Below are 25,098 nucleotides of genomic sequence, written 5' to 3' on the forward strand. Positions count from 1 at the left end.
TTTCTTATCTTTTTTTTTTTTTTGGCAGGAAATCCTTTTGTGCTCATTCATACTTGTTCATCAAGACCTTTGAGTCCTCAAGGGCCGAATTTACCTCTAAACTGAAAAATGGAAAGTAAAGTACCTTTATTCTGCCAGGTATTTTTTTCAAAAATAGTTTCTAAAGGCTGCTGCTGCTGCTGCTTCTTCTTCTTCTTTAAAAATAGTTTACATTAAAAAATTAGTTTATATTTATCTCACACCCATAATCAGTAAGCAGATTCATAGAGCAATATAACTATAGGATCTTTTAATAACTAAGGTGAGTTTTGAGTTTTTTAGTGGGCATATAATGAACTTTCATCCCAGCAATATCAAGAGGTATGTTGAGAGTATTTTGCGGGGTAGGGGACTGGGATAATTTTTTAGGAGAATAAAGGATTTAAACCTACATAAACGGTTGTAGGTAACATAATTAATGATGTGGGAGTCTAACCAGAAGGTAATCTAAAAGATACCAAGTGTCTCTAGCCTTCTTCCCTGTGATTCAGGGGATGTTCTTATCCATTGGCCAGTATTGTGTCAAACAAAAAACAAACCCGGACTTAGTAAGGAGAGACTATATTCGAAAGGATTATTCCAAGGGAGGAAAGGGACTATTTATTGAAATAGGAGAGAGAAGGCTGTGACCATAAGATCTTCAAGGAGCTCAAGGGCTAGGCAAAAATGGCTTTTCTTTCATGGAGAGGAGTCAACAAGGCTAGGAACTGGATTTGGGGAAGTGGGATGAAAGAGTGGCATGATGAGATAAACAGATCAGAGAATATTGTAGGGGCCTGGAGGAAGGAGGAAAGCTTAACCACAGTTTGGCTAATAATCCTTTTGTTCTAATTAATCAGTGGGGTTAAAACAGTTTAGCTAATCATTTCGTAGAGCAAAGAAAAGGAATTTTGAAGGTATTTGGCCTTGTCATAGGTAAACAAGGGGGGCATCTGTGAGTTTTATCTAAAGCTTATGGGGGGGAAGGGTGATTCCTTGCAGCAGGCCATTTTCCAGAACACAAAACGGTAAAGGGATTCCTTTAATCTTCACTGTTTTCCAGGAGCACAAGGCTCAGGAAAAATTCAACATTGTCAACTGAGAGTCTTAACCTTTTAAATTTATGCTTTCAATGGATCTGGTGCTACCATATGACATGTACCTATACTGTAATCCGAAAGAAATTAAAAAAAATTTTTTTAATGTTTATTTATTATTTTGAGAGAGAGCACATGTGCGCTAGAGAGAACATGAGTGGGAGAGGGGCAGAGAGAAGTAGAGAGAGGATCCCAAGCAGGCTCTGTGCTGTCAGCAGACAGCATGGTGTGAGGCTGGATCTCACAAACTGTGAGATCATGACCTGAGCTGAAATCAAAAGTTAGGGGCACCTGGGCAGCTCAGTTGGTTAAGCATTCGTCTTTGGTTCAGATCATGATCTCATGGTTCTTGGGTTCAAGCCCCACGATGGGCTATGTGCTGACAGCTCAGAGCCTGGAGCCTGCTTTGGATTCTGTGTCTTCCTCTCTCTCTGCCTCTCTCCCACTCATCTGTGTCTCTTTTTCTCTCAAAAATAAATAAACATTAAACAAATTAAACACAAAAGTCAGATGTTTAACCAACTGAGCCACTCAGGCGCCCCCCCACCCCCACAAAAAAAAAACAATTTCAAGGCTTCTTGCTAAGTACCAAGATGTGTGATATGTCTACTAACCTGTTCCACTTTTTTATACCTAATACTTAGTTGATTATATCCTCATGAGCTGATTTGGAAGAGCTGTTTCTTAAAAGTTAAAATAATTAACAGTATTAATATATCATACCAGTTTGTCTTCCTTAGGCTGTGTAGTTTATACTTCACAGACGGTCCACCTTTAACCACAGAATTTCAGAGATTATTTTCTTCCTTTTCTGTATCATCAAAGTTTCTGTTCACTATTTGACTGCTTCTGTTCATCTGGTCTTTGATAACAGGTTTTTGTGCCTCTCTGTCTTTTTAGATCTTCCTCCTTTTATTTTCCTGGTTTCTGTTTTGAGTCATTTTTCTCAACATCTCTAGGAAACTTTTCATCATTCCTAATAAATATTAGGACAGCAAATCAGATTGCCTTTTTGAAGCAGGTTGTTAAAGGTGTGCCTCTGTTGTAAGATGAATGTATGCAGACCCTAAAAGTCATTGAAATAGTTCCCTTAATTTACATTTTGTGTAGAAATAGAGATTCTCTAAACCCCCTTAGTGATCTGCTTTATACATTGCCTTTGTAATTTGTTCAGGGGTTAAAAACTAATGTACCTTTGATCAGCTAGATGCAGTCCAGTTGTTTTAAGCAAGCAGCCATGTTTTTGTTTTTTTTTTAAGTTTATTTATTTTTGAGAGAGAGAGAGAGAAAGTGAGGATGAACAGTGGAGGGGCAGAGAGAGAGAAAGAGAGAGAGAATCCCAAGCAGGCTCTGCACTGTCAGCAAGGAGCCCGATGCAGGGCTCGAATTCGTGAACTGTGAGATCATGTCCTAAGCTGAAACCAAGAGATGGATGCTTAACCCACTGAGCTACCCAGATGACCTGCAAACAGCCGCATTTCAAAAGAGTATATTTCTCACTTCGTTCCTCTTTTTCTAAACATGTTCATTGCTCCTAGGCTCTAGTTCCTTTTTGGGAGGGGGAGGTGTCTGTTTAGAAGCAATATAGCTGCTTTATTTTTTTTCTCGATAGACTTTTATTTTTTAGAGCAGTTTTAGATTCACAGCAAAGTTGAGTGGGGAGTTCCCATATACTCCCTGCCTCTATACATGTGCAGCCTCCTCCACTATCAACATCCTACACCACCGTGGTACATTTGTTACAATCAATAAACCTACACGGACATATCTTTATCACCCAAAGTCCATACTTTACATTGGGGTTGATTCAGTATTGTGCATTCTGTGAGTTTGGACAAATGTATAGTGACATGTAGCCATTATTATAGTATATAGAATAATTTCACTGCCCTACATATCTTCTGTGCTCTGCTTATTCGTTTTCCCCCTCCTCCACTAACTACCGCTGGTCTCTGTAGTCTTCATAGTTTAACCTATTCAGAATGTCGTATAGTTGGAATCATATAGTATGTAGCCTTTGCAGATGGGCTTATTTTACTTAGCGATACGTATTTAAGTTTCCTCCGTGTCTTTTCATGGCTTGATAGTTCCTTTCTTTTTAGTGCCAGATAGTATTCCATTTTCTAGATGTACCACAGTTCCTGTACTGAATCTACTGCCATTCATCTGCTGAAGGGCACTGTTTTTTTCCCCAAGTTTTGGCAATTCTGAATAAAGCTGTTTTAAGCATCTGTGTGCAGGTTTTTGTGTGGATATATGGTTTCAACTCTTTTGGTAAATACCAATAGGGTGGAATTGCTGCCAAATACGGTATAAGTATGTTTAATACTGTCTTTCAAAGTGGTTGTACCATTTTGCATTCCCACCAGCAATGAATAAGAGTTCCTCTTGCTCCACATCCTTGCCAGCATTTGGTTTTGTCAGTATTTTGGATTTGGCCATTTTAACAGATGTGTAGTGGTATCTTGATGTTTTAATTTGCACTTTCCTATTGACATGATGTTAGCAAATGATCTTTTCCTTTGCTTGTTTGCCGTCTGCACGTCTTCTTTGGTAAGATGTCTGTTAAGATCTTTTGCCCACTTTTAAGTTGGGTTGTGCTTTTTCTTATTGTTAAGTGTTCTTTGTATATATTTTTGAATATACAGAATAACAGTACTTTGAGTACAGCCCATTATCAGATATGTCTTTTGTAAGTATTTACTCTCAGTCTGTGGCTTGTCTTCTCATCCTCTTGATAGTGGATGTAGAGAAGAGTTTTTATTTCTTTTTAATTATTTTTTTAAATTTTAGTTTATATATTTTTAATTTGCATCCAAGTTAGTTAGCATATAGTGCAATAGTGATTTCAGGAGGAGATTCCTTAATGCCCCTTACCCATTGAGCCCATCTCCCCTCCCACAACCCCTCCAGTAACCCTTTATTTGTTCTCCATATTTAAGAGTCTCTTATGTTTCGTCCCCCTCCCTGTTTTTATATTATTTTCACCTCCCTTCCCTTATGTTCATGGAGAAGAGTTTTTAATTTAATGAAGTAAGTTTAAAGATGCCTTAAGAACTAGCTTCCCCAACTGTTAGGTATGTTCACGAATGCTGGGCATTTTATAGCTGCATAATGCACTAAGGATAGTTGGTGACATTTAGAACATGTACCTAATCTGAATGAATGCACTGATAATTAAATCCTTTTCAACAAAATTCTGTCTGGTAGCATCACTTTAGAGAAAATATTTATCTACGATGAATTATTTGACCTGGAAGGTCATACTGGACTTACTTGTGCAAAGAGAACACGGTTGACTGTGGCTCTTGGTTACTCCCCAGGCAGAAGAAAATAGCGATTTATCAGATGAAGGCTGTAATTCTCTTGCAACCAACTTGCCATCGAGACATATTGGCAACAAGAAAGACATCAAGTTTTCTCAAATGACACAGAAGACAATTTCACATGAAATTAGGGGTTTGAGGCTAGAGCACAAAAAAAGGTAAGTTAAACTCTGAACTCACTTAATTGAATTATACTGCTGCAAGCTTGAGAGAACCAAAAATGTAGCTCCTATGTTCTCATAAGGTGCTAAATGTGGAGGATCTTGCATATTTGTGGCCTTTCTTTTGGTATAGTTTTAACTCCTAGGTAGCCGTTCTTTTCATTTTTTTCCTCATTTCTCTCACAGCTATGTGGAAGCCTCTAAGCCACCATGGGCTTCTAGTTATAGCAGAGCAATTATCCATATGCCTGCAAGTTTGTCTTTTTTGACAAAATAATGTATTTAAGTCTACAATGTGAAGATTTGATATATGTTTACATTGTGAAATGATTACCACCTTTTACTCATTTCACATATTTACCTTATTTACTTATTATGTTGGTGAGAACACTTAGGTTCTACTCTCTTAGCAAATTTCCATTGGGCAATATAGTGTTATCAACTATAGCCATAATGTTATGCATTAGGCCCACAGACCTTATTTATCTTTTAACTGAAAGTTTCTACCCTTTACCAGCCTCTCCCTTTTCTTATTTCCCCCACCTCCATCCCCGGAAACCACCCTTCTACTCTCTGTTTCTATGAATTTGGCTTTTTTAGAGTCCACATATATATAAGAGCATCCAGTATTTGCCTTTCTATGTCTGACCGATTTTACTTCACATGATGCCCTCAAGGTCCATCCATGTTGCATGGCTGGGTAGTATTCCTGTGTGTGTGTGTGTGTGTGTGTGTGTGTGTGTGTGTGTGTGTGTGTGATGACACATCTTTAGCCATTTATCTGTTGATTGACATTTATATTGTTTCCATACCTTGGCTGTTGTGAATAATGCTGTGATGAATCTAGGTGTGCAGATATCTCTTTGAGAGTGTTTTCATTGCCTTCAGATATATAGCCAGAAATGGAATTGCAGGATCATATTGTAGTTATATTTTTAATTTTTTGAGGAAACTCCACATTGTTTTCCATAGCAGCTGCACCAATTTACATGCCCACCAGCAGTGCACAAGTGTTTCCTTTCCTCCACATTCTTGCCAATACTTGTTTCTTGTCTCCTTGAAAACAGCTATTCTAACAGGTGTGAGATGATACGTCATTATGGTTTTGATTTGCATTTCCCTGATGATGAGCGATTGTGAGCCATTTCATGTACCTGTCGGCCATTTGTATGTCTTTTTTTGGAGAAATGTCTATTCACGTCCTTTTAAAATTGGATTATTTATGTTATTGAGTTGTATGAATTCCTTGTATATTTGAATATTAACTCATCAGATATATGGTTTGCAAATATTTTCTCCCATTCTATAGATTCCCTTTTCATTTTGCTGATGGTTTCCTTTGCTGTCCAGAAACTTTTTAGTTTGATGTAGTCCCGCTTATTAATTTTGCTTTTGTTGCCTTTGCTTTTTGTGTCAAATCCAAAACATTATTGTCCAACATCGAAGAGCTTACTATGTTCTACAAGTGTTACTATTTCCTTTTCAAAATTGCTTTAGCTCTTTGAGGTCTCTTGTGATTCTATACAAATTTTAGGATTATTTATTCTACTTCTGTGCAAAAAATGCCAGTGGAATTTGGACAGGAATTGCATTTAATATATAAATCACTTTGGGTAGTATAAGACATTTTAAAAACATTAATTCTTCTAGTCCACAAACACAAAACATCCTGCCATTTATTTGTGTCTTCTTCAGTGTTTTTCATTAATGTTTTATGGTTTTCGGTGTACTCATCTTTCACCTCCTTGGTTAAATCTGTTTCTCAGTATTTTGTTTTTTGATGCTATTGTAAATGGGATTGTTTTCTTAATTTATCTTTCTGATAGTTTCTTGTTAGTGTATAGAAATACAACTGATTTTTGTCTATTGATTTTGTAATCTGTTTGACTTGGGTACAGATCAGAGGTTCCCATGACCCCTACTCAGGTTTAATTAATTGCTAGAGCATCTCACAGAACTCAGGGAAACATTTATGTTCAGCAGTTTATTAAAGGACATGACTGAGTATACAGAAGAATAGTCACATGAAGATATTCATTGGGTGAGGTTTGGGAGGGTCCCAAGCACAGGAGTTTCTGTCCCCATGGGGTTGGGGTGTGTCACCCTCCTAGTCTGTGGATGTGTTCACCAACCTAGAAGTTCTCCAGAGAGGGGAAGGGGACTGGAAATGGAATTAATAATTGATCCTACCTACATGAATAAGCCTCCATAAAAATCTCAATAGTATAGGCCTGTTCAGAGATCTTCCAGGTTGGTAAACACATCCACATACCAGGAGGCTGATGTCCTCCCAAATCCTTGGGGACAGAAGCTCCTGTGCTAAGATCCTGCCAGACATTGCCCTATGTATCCCTTCATCTGGCTATTCACCTGTATCTTTTATCATATTTAAAAAAATAAACTGGTAAACATATGTAACTATTTTTCTAAGTTCTGTGAGCTCTTCTAGCAAATTAATCAAATCCAAGGAGGGTCTTTTGGGAGGCTCTCATTTATAGGTGATGAGTCCGAAGCACAGGTCACAGTCTGGAGTTGTGATTGGCACAAGTGGGGTGGGAGCAGCCTTGTGGGACAGATCCCTTAACCTGTGGAATCTGACAGTATATCCAAGTAGATAGGGTTAGAATTGAGGTAAATTGTAGGACCCAGTTGGTGCCACACCCAGTTGGTGTGGCAGAGAATTGCTTGGTGGTGGGGAAGAATACCTCACACATCTGGTGTCAGAAGTGTTGTGAGTGTGGTAGTCGTGGAGGAGTAAAGGAGAAACACAGAAGAAGAATGGGTTTTTCCCTATCACATTTGGGGTATCACATGTGGGGTATCACATTTACTGTTTTGCCTATGTTGAACCATCCTTGAATTCCAGAAATAAATCCCACTAGATCATGCTCTATGATCCTCTTAATGTACAATTGAAATATTAGTATATTGTACTAATACTGTACAATATTAGTATTGTATTGTACTAATTAGTATTAATATTGTATTATACTAATATTGTACTAATATAATGTACTATTGAATTATTGTGTTGAGAATTTTTGCATCTATGTTTATTAGGGATATTGGACGGCAGATTTCTTGTAGTGTCCTTGTCTGGTTTTGTTACCTGTAATGTTGGCCTCATAAAACAAGTTTGGAAGTGTTCCCTCCTCTTCAGTTTTTGGGAAGAGTTTGAGAAGGATTGGTGTTAATTCTTAAATGTTTAGTAGAAATCACCAGTGAAGCCATCTTGGACTTTGTTGGGAGGTCTTTGATTACTGATTCAATCTCCTTACTAATAATTGGTCTGTTCACATTTTCTATGTCTTCGTGATTCAGTCTTGTATGTTTCTAGAAATTTATAAATTTCTTTTAGGTTATCTAATTTGTTGGCATATAATTGTTCATAGTAATTTCTTATGAGCTTTAGTATTTCTGTTATCAGTTGAATGTCTCCTCTTTATTTCTGATTTTGAGACTTTTCTTTTTTTCTTAGTCTCGTAAGATTTGTCGGTTTTGATTATTTTTTCAAAAGACAAACTCTTAGCTTCTTTTATCTTTTCTATTGTCTTTTTAGTCTATATTTCTGAGCTTTGTTATTTCCTTCCTTCTATTAACTTTGGGCTTAGTTCCTTTTTTCCTTCCAGTTCCTTGAGGTATAAAATTAAGTTGTTTATTCGAGATCTTTCTTTTTTCTTTCTTTTTTTTTTTAATATATGAAATTTATTGACAAATTGGTTTCCATACAACACCCAGTGCTCATCCCAAAAGGTGCCCTCCTCAATACCCATCACCCACCCTCTCCTCCCTCCCACCCCCCATCAACCCTCAGTTTGTTCTCAGTTTTTAACAGTCTCTTATGTTTTGGCTCTCTCCCACTCTAACCTCTTTTTTTTTTTTTTTCCTTCCCCTCCCCCATGGGTTCCTGTTAAGTTTCTCAGGATCCACATAAGAGTGAAACCATATGGTATCTGTCTTTCTCTGTATGGCTTATTTCACTTAGCATCACACTCTCCAGTTCCATCCACGTTGCTACAAAAGGCCATATTTCATTTTTTCTCATTGTCACGTAGTATTCCATTGTGTATATAAACCACAATTTCTTTATCCATTCATCAGTTGATGGACATTTAGGCTCTTTCCATAATTTGGCTATTGTTGAGAGTGCTGCTATGAACATTGGGGTACAAGTGGCTCTATGCATCAGTACTCCTGTATCCCTTGGATAAATTCCTAGCAGTGCTATTGCTGGGTCATAGGGTAGGTCTATTTTTAATTTTCTGAAGAACCTCCACACTGCTTTCCAGAGCGGCTGCACCAATTTGCATTCCCACCAACAGTGCAAGAGGGTTCCCGTTTCTCCACATCCTCTCCAGCATCTATAGTCTCCTGATTTGTTCATTTTGGCCACTCTGACTGGCGTGAGGTGATACCTGAGTGTGGTTTTGATTTGTATTTCCCTGATAAGGAGTGACGCTGAACATCTTTTCATGTGCCTGTTGGCCATCCGGATGTCTTCTTTAGAGAAGTGTCTATTCATGTTTTCTGCCCATTTCTTCACTGGGTTATTTGTTTTTCGGGTGTGGAGTTTGGTGAGCTCTTTATAGATTTTGGATACTAGCCCTTTGTCCGATATGTCATGTGCGAATATCTTTTCCCATTCCGTTGGTTGCCTTTTAGTTTTGTTGGTTGTTTCCTTTGCTGTGCAGAAGCTTTTTATCTTCATAAGGTCCCAGTAATTCACTTTTGCTTTTAATTCCCTTGCCTTTGGGGATGTGTCGAGTAAGAGATTGCTACGGCTGAGGTCAGAGAGGTCTTTTCCTGCTTTCTCCTCTAAGGTTTTGATGGTTTCCTGTCTCACATTTAGGTCCTTTATCCATTTTGAGTTTATTTTTGTGAATGGTGTGAGAAAGTGGTCTAGTTTCAACCTTCTGCATGTTGCTGTCCAGTTCTCCCAGCACCATTTGTTAAAGAGGCTGTCTTTTTTCCATTGAATGTTCTTTCCTGCTTTGTTAAAGATGAGTTGGCCATACGTTTGTGGGTCTAGTTCTGGGGTTTCTATTCTATTCCATTGGTCTATGTGTCTGTTTTGGTGCCAATACCATGCTGTCTTGATAATGACAGCTTTGTAGTAGAGGCTAAAGTCTGGGATTGTGATGCCTCCTGCTTTGGTCTTCTTCTTCAAAATTCCTTTGGCTATTCGGGGCCTTTTGTGGTTCCATATGAATTTTAGGATTGCTTGTTCTAGTTTCGAGAAGAATGCTGGTGCAATTTTGATTGGGATTGCATTGAATGTGTAGATAGCTTTGGGTAGTATTGACATTTTGACAATATTTATTTTCCAATCCATGAGCAGGGAATGTCTTTCCATTTCTTTAAATCTTCTTCAATTTCCTTCAGAAGCTTTCTATAGTTTTCAGCATACAGATCCTTTACATCTTTGGTTAGATTTATTCCTAGGTATTTTATGCTTCTTGGTGCAATTGTGAATGGGATCAGTTTCTTTATTTGTCTTTCTGTTGCTTCATTGTTAGTGTATAAGAATGCAACTGATTTCTGTACATTGATTTTGTATCCTGCAACTTTGCTGAATTCCTGTATCAGTTCTAGCAGACTTTTGGTGGAGTCGATCGGATTTTCCATGTATAATATCATGTCATCTGCAAAAAGCGAAAGCTTGACTTCATCTTTGCCAATTTTGATGCCTTTGATTTCCTTTTGTTGTCTGATTGCTGATGCTAGAACTTCCAGCACTATGTTAAACAGCAGCGGTGAGAGTGGGCATCCCTGTCGTGTTCCTGATCTCAGGGAAAAAGCTCTCAGTTTTTCCCCGTTGAGGATGATGTTAGCTGTGGGCTTTTCATAAATGGCTTTTATGATCTTTAAGTATGTTCCTTCTATCCCGACTTTCTCAAGGGTTTTTATTAAGAAAGGATGCTGGATTTTGTCAAAGGCCTTTTCTGCATCGATTGACAGGATCATATGGTTCTTCTCTTTTTTTTTGTTAATGTGATGTATCACGTTGATTGATTTGCGAATGTTGAACCAGCCCTGCATCCCAGGAATGAATCCCATTTGATCATGGTGAATAATTCTTTTTATGTGCCGTTGGATTCGATTTGCTAGTATCTTATTGAGAATTTTTGCATCCATATTCATCAGGGATATTGGCCTGTAGTTCTCTTTTTTTACTGGATCTCTGTCTGGTTTAGGAATCAAAGTAATACTGGCTTCATAGAATGAGTCTGGAAGTTTTCCTTCCCTTTCTATTTCTTGGAATAGCTTGAGAAGGATAGGTATTATCTCTGCTTTAAACATCTGGTAGAACTCCCCTGGGAAGCCATCTGGTCCTGGACTCTTGTTGGGAGATTTTTGATAACCGATTCAATTTCTTCGCTGGTTATGGGTCTGTTCAAGCTTTCTATTTCCTCCTGATTGAGTTTTGGAAGAGTGTGGGTGTTCCGGAATTTGTCCATTTCTTCCAGGTTGTCCAATTTGTTGGCATATAATTTTTCATAGTATTCCCTGATAATTGTTTGTATCTCTGAGGGATTGGTTGTAATAATTCCATTTTTATTCATGATTTTATCTATTTGGGTCATCTCCCTTTTCTTTTTGAGAAGCCTGGCTAGAGGTTTGTCAATTTTGTTTATTTTTTGAAAAAACCAACTCTTGGTTTCGTTGATCTGCTCTACAGTTTTTTTAGATTCTATATTGTTTATTTCTGCTCTGATCTTTATTATTTCTCTTCTTCTGCTGGGTTTAGGCTGCCTTTGCTGTTCTGCTTCTATTTCCTTTAGGTGTGCTGTTAGATTTTGTATTTGGGATTTTTCTTGTTTCTTGAGATAGGCCTGGATTGCAATGTATTTTCCTCTCAGGACTGCCTTTGCTGCGTCCCAAAGCTCGTCTGGGCTACTTGCACCCTGCCAGGCTTGTGATGCTGGGGATCTGGCGTATTAGCTGGGGTGGGTAGGCAAGGTGCACAGGGGCAGGAGGGGCAGGCTTAGCTCGCTTCTCCTTAGGTGATCCACTTCAGGAGGGGCCCTGTGGCAGCGGGAGGGAGTCAGATCCGCTCCCGGAGGTTTGGCTCCGCAGAAGCACAGAGTTGGGTGTTTGCACAGAGCGAGCGAGCAATTTCCCTGGCAGGAACCGGTTCCCTTTGGGATTTTGGCTGGGGGATGGGCGGGGGAGATGGCGCTGGCGAGCGCCTTTGTTCCCCACCAAACTGAGCTCTGTTGTCAGGGGGCTCAGCAGCTCTCCCTCCCTTTGTCCTCCAGCCTTCCTGCTTTCCGAGCAGAGCTGTTCACTTATGACCTCCCAGATGCTAAGTCGCGCTTGTTGTGGGAACACAGTCCGCCCGGCCCCTCCGCTTTTGCAAGCCAGACTCGGGGACTCTGCTTGGCCGGCGAGCCGCCCCTCCGCCCCGGCTCCCTCCCGCCAGTCCGTGGAGCGCGCACCGCCTCTCCGCCCTTCCTACCCTCTTCCGTGGGCCTCTCGTCTGCGCTTGGCTCCGGCGACTCCGTTCTGCTAATCCTCTGGCGGTTTTCTGGGTTATTTAGGCAGGTGTAGGTGGAATCTAAGTGATCAGCAGGACGTGCGGTGAGCCCAGCGTCCTCCTAAGCCGCCATCTTGCCGCCCATCTGTCTTTTTTCTTTTTTTTAAGTTTTATTTTTTAACATTTATTCATTTTTGAGACACAGAGACAGAGTGTGAGTGGGGGAGGGGCAGAGAGAGAGGGAGACACAGAATCCAAAGCAGGCTCCAGGCTCTGTGCTATCAGCTGTCATGCGAGATCATGACCTGAGCCGATCGGACTCTCAACCAACTGAGCCACCCAGGTGCCCCTCTTTTTTCTTGATGTAGGTGTTTATCTCTATAAACATTTTTCTTAGAACAGCTTTTGCTGCATCCAGTCAGTTTTGGTATATTGTGTTTTCATTTACTTTGTCTCCAGGTATTTTTTATTTCCCTTTTGATTTTCTCTTTGACCAATTGGTTGTTCAGGAACATATTGTTTAATCACTACATATGTGATTTTTTTTTCAGGTTTTTTTCTTGTAATTGATTTCTTGTTTTATACCTTTGTGGTCACAGAAGATGTTTGATATGATTTCAGTCTTCTTAAGATTTTAACGACGTGTTTTGTGGCCTAACAAATTATCTATCCTGGAGAATGTTGCATGTGTGCTTGAGAGAATGTATATGCTGCTGCGGTTGGATAGAATGCTCTCTATATGTCTGTTAGGTCCATTTGGTTTCCAGTATAGTTGAAGTTCAATGTTCTCCTTCATTTTTCTCTAGTTAGTCTATCTACTGTTGAAAGTGGGGTATTTAAGTGTCCCTTACTATTGCTGCATTGCTGTCTATTTCTCCCATCACATCTGTTAGTATTTGTTTTATATGTTTAGATGCTGTAATATTGGATACATAAACACTGCAGTTGCTATATCCTCTTGATTAATTCACCCCTTTATCATTATGTAATGATTCTTGTTTGTCTCTTGTTATAATTTTTGGCTTAAAAACATACATCGAGGGGCACATGAGTGGCTCAGTCGGTTGAGCGTCCGACTACAGCTCAGGTCATGATCTCACAGCTTGTGGGTTTGAGCCCCGCATCAGGCTTTGTACTGACAGCTCAGAGCCTGGAGTCTGCTTCGGGTTCTGTGTCTCCCTGTCTCTCTGCCCTTAACCCACTTGCATTCTGTCTCTGTCTCTCTCAAAAATAAATAAACATTAAAAAAAACCAAAACATACATTGATGGGAGCACCTGGGTGGCTCAGTCAGTTAAGCGTCCAACTTCAGCTCAGTTCATGCTCTCATGGTTCGTGAATTGGAGCTCCACATGGGGTTCTGTGCTGACAGCTCAGATTCAGATTCTGTGTCTCCCTCTCTCTCTCTGCCCCTCCCTCAATCATGCTCTCTCTCTCTCTCTCTCAAAATTAAACATTAAAAAAAACACCACGTATTGAGGGGTGCCTGGGTGGCTCAGTTGGTTAAGTGACTGACGTTCGCTGAGGCTGTGATCCCATGGTTCACGGGTTTGAGCCCTGTGTTGCTCTCTGTGCTGACAGCTCAGAGCCTGGAGCCTGCTTTGGATTCAGTGTCTCCCTCTGTCTCTGCCCCTCCCCCGCTCACTCTCTGTGTCTCTCTCTCTCTCTCTCTCTCTCAAAAATAAACAAACATTAAAAAAATTAAAAAAACAAAAAACAAAAAATATTTATTGAAATTTATTTTGTCTAATATGAATATAGCTAGATTTGCCCTCTTTTGGTTTCCATTTTCATGGAATATCTTTTTCCATCCCTTGACTTTCAGTCTGTAAGTGTCCTTAAAGCTGCAGGGAGTCTCTAGGAGGCAGCAGATATTTGGGTCTTTTTTTTTTTTCTTTTAATCTATTCACCACTCTGTCTTTTGATTGGAGAATTTAGTCCATTTACATTGAAGGTGATTATTGATAGGTATGGACTTACTATTGCCATTTTGTTGCTTGTTTTCTGGCTTGGTTGCTTGTTTTCTTTGTTCCTTTCTTCCTCTTACTCTCTTCCTTTGTGATTTGATGATTTTCTCTAGTGATATAGTTAAAACTATATTTTTTAACTTTTAAGTAATCTTTACAACCAATGTGGGGCTCAAACTTACAACCTCGAGATCAAGAGTCACATGTTCCACTGACTGAGGCAGCCAGGTGCCCTTCTAGTGATATACTTTGATTCCTTTCTTTTTATCTTTTGTATATTTACTGTAGGTTTTTGCTTTGTGGTTACCATAAGGCTTAAATAAAGCATTTTATAAGCCTATTTTAAACTGGTAACAACTTAACTTCAAATGTATACAAAAGTTCAGCATTTTTACACCTCACATTTTGATGTCACCACTTACGTCTTTTTATATTTGTGTATCCATTAACAGATTATTGTTGTTATAGTTGTTTTAAATACATTTATCTTTTAACCTTTATGTGAGAGTTATATGTGATTTACCTTCCACCATTACAAGATCTCAGTATTCTGAATTTAACTATATGTTTACCTCTACCAGTGAGATTTACACTTTCATTTGTTTTCATGTTACTAATTAGCATCCTTTCATTTTAGCTTGAAGAACTCCCTTTAACATTTCTTTTTTCTTTTTTAATGTTTATTTATTATTTTTGAGAGAGAGAGAGAGAGAGAGAGAGAGAGAGACAGTGTGAGCAAGGGAAGGGCAGAGAGAGAGGGAGACACAGAATCTAAAACAGGCTCCAGGCTCTGAGCTTTGAGCACAGAACCTGATGTGGGGCTCGAACTCACGAGCTATGCGATCGTGACCTGAGCTGAAGGTGGACGTTCAACTGACTGAGCCACCCCGGCACCCCCACTTTAACATTTCTTATAAGGTCAGTCTATCTAGTGTGATGAACTCCTTTAGCCTTTTTTTTTTTTTGTCTGGGAAACTATCTGTCTTTCGGTTCTGTAGGACAGCTTTGGGGGGTAGAGTACTCTTGGTTGGCAGGTTTTTGTTTTTGGTATTTTTTGCCCCCAGGATTTTAAATATACCATACCACTGCCTTCTGTCCTGCAAGGTTCCTGCTGACAAATCTGGTGATAATCTCATGGAGAATCCCACTATTCCTTTATGTTCAGTGACAAAAGGCAAAATAATTATTTCTAGAACATCGCAATAAAACTTGTCACCTAGGAAGGAATGGGAGATGGTGGAAGTGTTCCTTTACATTCTTTCATTAGCACTGTATAAACTAGGTTACCTGGGAGACAAAATGCCCTAGAAGAATAGGGTACAGAAAAAATGTTTCCACTTATTCATTATTTATAGTAAGTCATCCCAATTCTGTAAAATGTTTGAGGCAGCTCATAACATAAACACACTTATACTTTAGAAAAATAATAAAGGATTTGAAAAATCATGTAGTAATGTGGAAATCATAATTATTCCAGAAATATGAAGATCTCAATGGAGATATATGGGGAGAGGATGGGTGATATAAAGTAGCAGTAGATTCTAGATTATGACTCACTTGTGTGTTATAAAATCAACTTAGGAGGTCACTAACTGGTGACCTTTTGTTTAAAAAGAAATTCGAATAGTATTGAAGACACTAGAGTGTTTTTCACATAATAAGTATTACTTTGTGAAATTACTTCAGTTCTCTCTCTTTGTATATGTGTACTACATCTCAATAGAAATGTATTTTATACTCTGGGTCGTAATCAAAAGAGTTAAAGTCATTCCCTTTGTGAGTGGAGGACTGCAGAGGAGACTAATAATAGGGCAGATTCAGGGGGGCTAAGAGCAAGGTAATGGCACTCTCAGGGCAGGAATTCATGGGATTGGACTTAAAGGGATAGAGAGTCAAAAGGGCAAGGTACCTGCTAAGGAAGGGCAGTGAGGTAGGTGCATGATAAAAATTACCTCTATATCACAATTTTGCTTGGGGCCAAATTCATCTGAAGATGTTATAGATTCAATCCATTCATTGTCCTTTGTATTACTTAAGTAGCCCTTGTATAGCAGGTTACTCTAAAAAGAAGGAGCCACTTCTGCTAAAGAGCTTTTAGTTTTGCTTTTAGTTCCTTAATAAGGAAGAATAAGGTATTTCTTATAAAATACTGAGTTATAGACCAATTGATGGGAGTTCTGAATAGGAGCAAGCCTGTGGTTGTTTGCATAGTGACTATCAAATTTATCTACACGTTAAAATCACCTGGCTATCTTTTTTAAGTTTTAATTTGAATTCCAGTTAACATATAGTATAATATTGGTTTTAGGTATACAATTCAGTGGTTCAACACTTAATCTGTTGAAGTTAATCTGATCAAGTCTTTAAAATTCTACAACCATGGTGATACAATTAGCAAAATCCAGACTGTGGAAAATCTATAGGACAAATTGCCTGGCAATAGTGATAATGAGGATGATAAAAGACATGGAAAAAGAGCCTATAGATAAAAAAGAGATCTAAAAGACACATCAGGGGCGGCTCGCCGGCCAAGCAGAGCCCCCGAGTCTGGCTTGCAAAAGCGGAGGGGCCGGGCGGACTGTGTTCCGACAGCAAGCGCGACTTAGCGTCTGGGAGGTCAGAAATTAACAGCTCTGCTCGGAAAGCGGGAAGGCTGGAGGACAAAGGGAGGGAGAGCTGCTGAGCCCCCTGACAACAGAGCTCAGTTTGGTGGGGAACAAAGGCGCTCGCCAGCACCATTTCCCCCGCCCATCCCCCAGCCGAAATCCCAAAGGGAACCGGTTCCTGCCAGGGAACTTGCTCGCTCCTCGCAAACACCCAACTCTGCGCTTCTGCGGAGCCAAACCTCCGGCAGCGGATCTGACTCCCTCCCGCTGCCACAGGGCCCCTCCTGAAGTGGATCACCTAAGGAGAAGCGATCTAAGCCTGCCCCTCCTGCCCCCGAGCACCTTGCCTACCCACCCCAGCTAATACGCCAGATCCCCAGCATCACAAGCCTGGCAGGGTGCAAGTAGCCCAGACGAGCCACACCACCCCACAGTGAATCCCGCCCCTAGGAGAGGGGAAGAGAAGGCACACACCAGTCTGACTGTGGCCCCAGCGGTGGGCTGGGGGCAGACATCAGGTCTGACTGCGGCCCCGCCCACCAACTCCAGGTATACACCACAGCACAGGGGAAGTGCCCTGCAGGTCCTCACCACGCCAGGGACTATCCAAAATGACCAAGCGGAAGAACTCCCCTCAGAAGAATCTCCAGGAAATAACAACAGCTAATGAGCTGATCAAAAAGGATTTAAATAATATAACAGAAAGTGAATTTAGAATAATAGTCATAAAATTAATCGCTGGGCTTGAAAACAGTATACAGGACAGCAGAGAATCTCTTGCTACAGAGATCAAGGGACTAAGGAACAGTCACGAGGAGCTGAAAAACGCTTTAAACGAAATGCATAACAAAATGGAAACCACCACAGCTCGGCTTGAAGAGGCAGAGGAGAGAATAGGTGAACTAGAAGATAAAGTTATGGAAAAAGAGGAAGCTGAGAAAAAGAGAGATAAAAAAATCCAGGAGTATGAGGGGAAAATTAGAGAATTAAGTGATACACTAAAAAGAAATAATATACGCATAATTGGTATCCCAGAGGAGGAAGAGAGAGGGAAAGGTGCTGAAGGGGTACTTGAAGAAATCATAGCTGAGAACTTCCCTGAACTGGGGAAGGAAAAAGGCATTGAAATCCAAGAGGCACAGAGAACTCCCTTCAGACGTAACCTGAATCGATCTTCTGCACGACATATCATAGTGAAACTGGCAAAATACAAGGATAAAGAGAAAATTCTGAAAGCAGCAAGGGGTAAACGTGCCCTCACATATAAAGGGAGACCTATAAGACTCGTGACTGATCTCTCTTTTGAAACTTGGCAGGCCAGAAAGAATTGGCAAGAGATTTTCAGGGTGCTAGACAGAAAAAATATGCAGCCAAGAATCCTTTATCCAGCAAGTCTGTCATTTAGAATAGAAGGAGAGATAAAGGTCTTCCCAAACAAACAAAAACTGAAGGAATTTGTCACCACTAAACCAGCCCTACAAGAGATCCTAAGGGGGACCCTGTGAGACAAAGTCCCAGAGACATCACTATAAGCATAAAACATACAGACATCACAATGACTCTAAACCCGTATCTTTCTATAATAACACTGAATGTAAATGGATTAAATGCGCCAACCAAAAGACATAGGGTATCAGAATGGATAAAAAAACAAGACCCATCTATTTGCTGTCTACAAGAGACTCATTTTAGACCTGAGGACACCTTTAGATTGAGAGTGAGGGGATGGAGAACTATTTATCATGCGACTGGAAGCCAAAAGAAAGCTGGAGTAGCCATACTTATATCAGACAAACTAGACTTTAAATTAAAGGCTGTAACAAGAGATGAAGAAGGACATTATATAATAGTTACAGGGTCTATCCATCAGGAAGAGCTAACAATTATCAATGTCTATGCACCGAATACCGGAGCCCCCAAATATATAAAACAATTACTCATAAACATAAGCAACCTTATTGATAAGAATGTGGTAATTGCAGGGGACTTTAATACACCACTTACAGAAATGGATAGATCAACTAGACACACGGTCAATAAAGAAACAAGGGCCCTGAATGAGACATTGGATGAGATGGACTTGACAGATATATTTAGAACTCTGCATCCCAAAGCAACAGAATATACTTTCTTCTTGAGTGCACATGGAACATTCTCCAAGATAGATCATATACTGGGTCACAAAACAGCCCTTCATAAGTTTACAAGAATTGAAATTATACCATGCTTACTTTCAGACCACAATGCCATGAAGCTTGAAATCAACCACAGAAAAAAGTCTGGAAAACCTCCAAAAGCATGGAGGTTAAAGAACACCCTACTAACGAATGAGTGGGTCAACCAGGCAATTAGAGAAGAAATTAAAAAATATATGGAAACAAACGAAAATGAAAATACAACAATCCAAACGCTTTGGGACGCAGCAAAGGCAGTCCTGAGAGGAAAATACATTGCAATCCAGGCCTATCTCAAGAAACAAGAAAAATCCCAAATACAAAATATAACAGCACACCTAAAGGAACTAGAAGCAGAACAGCAAAGGCAGCCTAAGCCCAGCAGAAGAAGAGAAATAATAAAGATCAGAGCAGAAATAAACAATATAGAAACTAAAAAAACTGTAGAGCAGATCAACGAAACCAAGAGTTGGTTTTTTGAAAAAATAAACAAAATTGACAAACCTCTAGCCAGGCTTCTCAAAAAGAAAAGGGAGATGACCCAAATAGATAAAATCATGAATGAAAATGGAACTATTACAACCAATCCCTCAGAGATACAAACAATTATCAGGGAATACTATGAAAACTTATATGCCAACAAATTGGACAACCTGGAAGAAATGGACGAATTCCTGAACACCCACACGCTTCCAAAACTCAATCAGGAGGAAATAGAAAGCTTGAACAGACCCATAACCAGCGAAGAAATTGAATCGGTTATCAAAAATCTCCCAACAAATAAGAGTCCAGGACCAGATGGCTTCCCAGGGGAGTTCTACCAGACGTTTAAAGCAGAGATAATACCTATCCTTCTCAAACTATTCCAAGAAATAGAAAGGGAAGGAAAACTTCCAGACTCATTCTATGAAGCCAGTATTACTTTGATTCCTAAACCAGACAGAGACCCAGTAAAAAAAGAGAACTACAGGCCAATATCCCTGATGAATATGGATGCAAAAATTCTCAATAAGATACTAGCAAATCGAATTCAACGGCATATAAAAAGAATTATTCACCATGATCAAGTGGGATTCATTCCTGGGATGCAGGGCTGGTTCAACATTCGCAAATCAATCAACGTGATACATCACATTAACAAAAAAAGAGAGAAGAACCATATGATCCTGTCAATCGATGCAGAAAAGGCCTTCGACAAAATCCAGCACCCTTTCTTAATAAAAACCCTTGAGAAAGTCGGGATAGAAGGAACATACTTAAAGATCATAAAAGCCATTTATGAAAAGCCCACAGCTAACATCATCCTCAACGGGGAAAAACTGAAAGCTTTTTCCCTGAGATCAGGAACACGACAAGGATGCCCACTCTCACCGCTGCTGTTTAACATAGTGCTGGAAGTTCTAGCATCAGCAATCAGACAACAAAAGGAAATCAAAGGCATCAAAATTGGCAAAGATGAAGTCAAGCTTTCGCTTTTTGCAGATGACATGATATTATACATGGAAAATCCGATCGACTCCACCAAAAGTCTGCTAGAACTGATACAGGAATTCAGCAAAGTTGCAGGCTACAAAATCAATGTACAGAAATCAGTTGCATTCTTATACACTAACAATGAAGCAACAGAAAGACAAATAAAGAAACTGATCCCATTCACAATTGCACCAAGAAGCATAAAATACCTAGGAATAAATCTAACCAAAGATGTAAAGGATCTGTATGCTGAAAACTATAGAAAGCTTCTGAAGGAAATTGAAGAAGATTTAAAGAAATGGAAAGACATTCCCTGCTCATGGATTGGAAAAATAAATATTGTCAAAATGTCAATACTACCCAAAGCTATCTACACATTCAATGCAATCCCAATCAAAATTGCACCAGCATTCTTCTCAAAACTAGAACAAGCAATCCTAAAATTCATATGGAACCACAAAAGGCCCCGAATAGCCAAAGGAATTTTGAAGAAGAAGACCAAAGCAGGAGGCATCACAATCCCAGACTTTAGCCTCTACTACAAAGCTGTCATCATCAAGACAGCATGGTATTGGCACCAAAACAGACACATAGACCAATGGAATAGAATAGAAACCCCAGAACTAGACCCACAAACGTATGGCCAACTCATCTTTGACAAAGCAGGAAAGAACATCCAATGGAAAAAAGACAGCCTCTTTAACAAATGGTGCTGGGAGAACTGGACAGCAACATGCAGAAGGTTGAAACTAGACCACTTTCTCACACCATTCACAAAAATAAACTCAAAATGGATAAAGGACCTAAATGTGAGACAGGAAACCATCAAAACCTTAGAGGAAAAAGCAGGAAAAGACCTCTCTGACCTCAGCCGTAGCAATCTCTTACTCGACACATCCCCAAAGGCAAGGGAATTAAAAGCAAAAGTGAATTACTGGGACCTTATGAAGATAAAAAGCTTCTGCACAGCAAAGGAAACAACCAACAAAACTAAAAGGCAACCAACGGAATGGGAAAAGATATTTGCAAATGACATATCGGACAAAGGGCTAGTATCCAAAATCTATAAAGAGCTCACCAAACTCCACACCCGAAAAACAAATAACCCAGTGAAGAAATGGGCAGAAAACATGAATAGACACTTCTCTAAAGAAGACATCCGGATGGCCAACAGACACATGAAAAGATGTTCAGCGTCGCTCCTTATCAGGGAAATACAAATCAAAACCACACTCAGGTATCACCTCACGCCAGTCAGAGTGGCCAAAATGAACAAATCAGGAGACTATAGATGCTGGAGAGGATGTGGAGAAACGGGAACCCTCTTGCACTGTTGGTGGGAATGCAAATTGGTGCAGCCGCTCTGGAAAGCAGTGTGGAGGTTCCTCAGAAAATTAAAAATAGACCTACCCTATGACCCAGCAATAGCACTGCTAGGAATTTATCCAAGGGATACAGGAGCACTGATGCATAGGGCCACTTGTACCCCAATGTTCATAGCAGCACTCTCAACAATAGCCAAATTATGGAAAGAGCCTAAATGTCCATCAACTGATGAATGGATAAAGAAATTGTGGTTTATATACACAATGGAATATTACGTGGCAATGAGAAAAAATGAAATATGGCCTTTTGTAGCAACGTGGATGGAACTGGAGAGTGTGATGCTAAGTGAAATAAGCCATACAGAGAAAGACAGATACCATATGGTCTCACTCTTATGTGGATCCTGAGAAACTTAACAGGAACCCATGGGGGAGGGGAAGGAAAAAAAAAAAAAGAGGTTAGAAAGGGAGAGAGCCAAAGCATAAGAGACTGTTAAAAACTGAGAACAAACTGAGGGTTGATGGGGGGTGGGAGGGAGGAGAGGGTGGGTGATGGGTATTGAGGAGGGCACCTTTTGGGATGAGCACTGGGTGTTGTATGGAATCCAATTTGTCAATAAATTTCAGAAAAAAAAAAATTAAAAAAAAAAATAAAAATAAATAAACTTCTAGCTCACAAAAAAAAAAAAAAAAAAAAAAAAAAAAAAAAAATAAAAGACACATCAATCAACAAACTGTAATGGTGACCTTACTGAATCCTAATGCAGAGTGTTAATAAATTTTGACATTTATGAAACAATTGGAAATTTGAACACTGATCATGTTTGATGATACTAAGAAATTATTGTTAACTTTTAGGGTGCCATAATTGTGTTTTAAATGTGTTTTTTTAAAAGAAAAAACACCTTGGGGCACCTGGGTGGCTTAGTCAGTTAAGCGTCTGACTTCTGCTCAGGTCATGATCTCGCAGTTTGTGAGTTCTAGCCCTGCGTTGGGAGCCTGGGGCCTGCTTTGGATTCTGTCTCTCTTTTTCTCTCTCTCTCTCTCTGCCCCTCCTCTGCTTGTGCTCTGCCTCTCTCAAAAATAAATATTAAACATTTTTTTTCAAAAATAAAAGAAAAAATACCTTGTAGAAATTAATATTAAAATTTTCACTCATGAAATAATATGATGTTGGAATTTGCTTCAAAATAATAAGAAACGGGAGTAGGGATATAGCTGAAATAGGATTGCCTATTATTGAAGCTGGGTGATGGGTACATGGGAAGATTGTCACATTATTCTTTTTAACGTCTGTTTATTTTTGAGAGACAGAGACAGAGCATGAGTGGGGGAGGGACAGAGAGAGAGGGAGACACAGAATCTGAAGCAGGCTCCAGACCCTGAGCTGTCAGCACAGAGTCCAATGCGGGCGGGGCTCCAGCCCATGAACCATGAGATCATGATCTGAACCAAAGTCAGATACTTAACCGACTGAGCCACCCAGTCGCCCCAATCATCACATTAGTCTGTCTACTTTTGTATATGCTTGAAATTTTCTATAGATAAAAGATGAAAAGAAGAAAAAGTAAGAAAAAAAAGCAACTCAGGAATTATTCCAATTTTCTGTGCAATTTAGGTATGAAACATCAATATTCCTCTGTGGAGAAGAGAAATCCTCTGATTTTTCAGGAGAGAAAAAGTTCAGAAGAAAGAAAAGTTTACAAGTACAGTTGCATACTGAAAGAACTGAGGTACATATGATCTGAAAATATTTTACTTTTGAGCGTTGTTTTTAGCTTTCAAACATTCCATCACATTTTAGTCCAAGTATTGAAATGTCACATCAATCAAAATCATTTTTTTTTTTGAGAGAAGAGAGAGAGTGCGAGCAGGGGAAAGGGGCAGAGGGGCAGAGGAAAAGGGAGAGAGAGAATCCTAAGCAGGCTCCACACCCAGCATAGAGCCTGACATGGACTTGATCTCATGACCATGAGATCATGACCTTAACTGAAATTCGTGCAGACACTTAACCTACTGAGCCACCTAGGTACCCCTGAAATGTCACAATCTTAAATATTTCTTCTTCTTTCTCTTCCTTCCCCTGTTCCTCCTCTTTTTCTTCTTTTTCTTCTTCTTCCTCCTCCTCCTCCTCCTCCTCCTTCTTCTTCTTTTTTTTTTTTTTTTACAAAAAATGTAACAAGGAACCCATTCAGAAGAATATGACATTTTCCCCTTCCTTCTCCATTAGGTCTTTATTTTTATTACTATGCTCTGTTAACACTTCTGCTGTTGTAATAGTGACCCTGAGCATTCCTTGGCTGTGGCAGCATAACTTTAATCTTGGCCCCCATCTTGCTCTATATATGGTCTTCTCCCCTGTGTTTATATCTCAAGTCTCCTTCCATTTTTATAAACACTTCATTGTATATCTCATCTTGAGATCCTTAACTTTGTTCCCTCTCCACAGACCTTTTATCCAAATAAAGTCACATATACAGGTTCCAAGGATTAGGATATGGACATATCTTTTTGGGGCCACCATTCAGCCTGCTTCATTCACTGTATGATGTACTTAGATATACTGTCTATCTCATCTGGGTAATTTCTCCCATCTGCTTTCTAGTTTATCTTTCTCCAGCTGAATCTAATCTCTAGTTTAAACTGTCTATTGGGAATTTAATTTCAGTGCCTATATTTTTTACCTCTAGAAACTTTATTTGGTTCTTCTTTTTTTTTAATTAAAAAAAATTTTTTTTTAACGTTTATTTATTTTTGAGACAGAGCAAGACAGAGCATGAACGGGGGAGGGTCAGAGAGAGAGGGAGACACAGAATCTGAAACAGGATCCAGGCTCTGAGCTGTCAGCACAGGGCCCGATGCGGGGCTGGAACTCATGGACCGCGAGATCATGACCTGAGCCGAAGTCGGACGCTCAACTGACCGAGCCACCCAGGCGCCCCTGGTTCTTCTTTTTAAAAAGAATTTTTTTTTTAACATTTATTTATTTTTGAGAGACAGAGACAGAGCATGAGCAGGGGAGAGGCAGAGAGAGAGGGAGACACAGAATCTAAAGCAGGCTCCAGGCTCTGAGCTTTGAGCACAGAGCCTGACGCGGGGCTTGAACTCACAAACCACCAGATCATGACCCGAGCTGAAGTCAGACGCTCAACCGACTGAGCCACCCTGGCACCCCCATTTGGTTCTTCTTATAATCTGCCTTATGTCATGTTTTTTGGTCATGTTCTTTAGTTGTTTCAAGACTGATACCTGATAAATATAATATAAAGTCCCTGGGGGATCTAAATCTTCTGTTTATTGCTTTGTCTGCTTCTCACTCATTAACTTATGTCCTTGGGTGCTTTGTACTTTTTGTTTATTTTCTCATATATTGTTGATCTAAATCTGTGGGAATGTCACGTGAGTCTGGATCTAGAGTCTTCTCCTCCAAGAGAATTTGAATTCTCTTCTGCACTGCACTTCAGAGATGTGATGA

At 39.7% G+C, this 25,098-nt stretch overlaps 1 protein-coding gene across 20 annotated transcripts in view; it reads left to right on the top strand.

Annotated features, from left to right (window-relative positions):
• The window catches only part of EFCAB3 (EF-hand calcium binding domain 3), a 477,549-nt gene that overhangs the window by 7,329 nt on the left and 445,122 nt on the right, over positions 1–25,098 (top strand). For 18 of the 20 annotated variants that reach the window (XR_007147003.1, XM_047833629.1, XM_047833634.1 and 15 more), the window contains exons 2-4: positions 29–138; positions 4,439–4,599; positions 23,242–23,356. Coding sequence is in view for 17 of the 20 variants with exons in the window: in XM_047833629.1 (XP_047689585.1) it covers positions 109–138; positions 4,439–4,599; positions 23,242–23,356 (306 nt within the window). In the remaining 3 variants the exon portion in view is untranslated. Of the gene's footprint in view, positions 1–28; positions 139–4,438; positions 4,600–23,241; positions 23,357–25,098 lie in introns of those variants that run through there. The other 2 variants (XM_047833648.1, XM_047833647.1) reach the window with 2 other exon arrangements.

Source organism: Prionailurus viverrinus, chromosome E1, assembly GCF_022837055.1.
Source record: "Prionailurus viverrinus isolate Anna chromosome E1, UM_Priviv_1.0, whole genome shotgun sequence".
Taxonomy (NCBI): domain Eukaryota; kingdom Metazoa; phylum Chordata; class Mammalia; order Carnivora; family Felidae; genus Prionailurus; species Prionailurus viverrinus.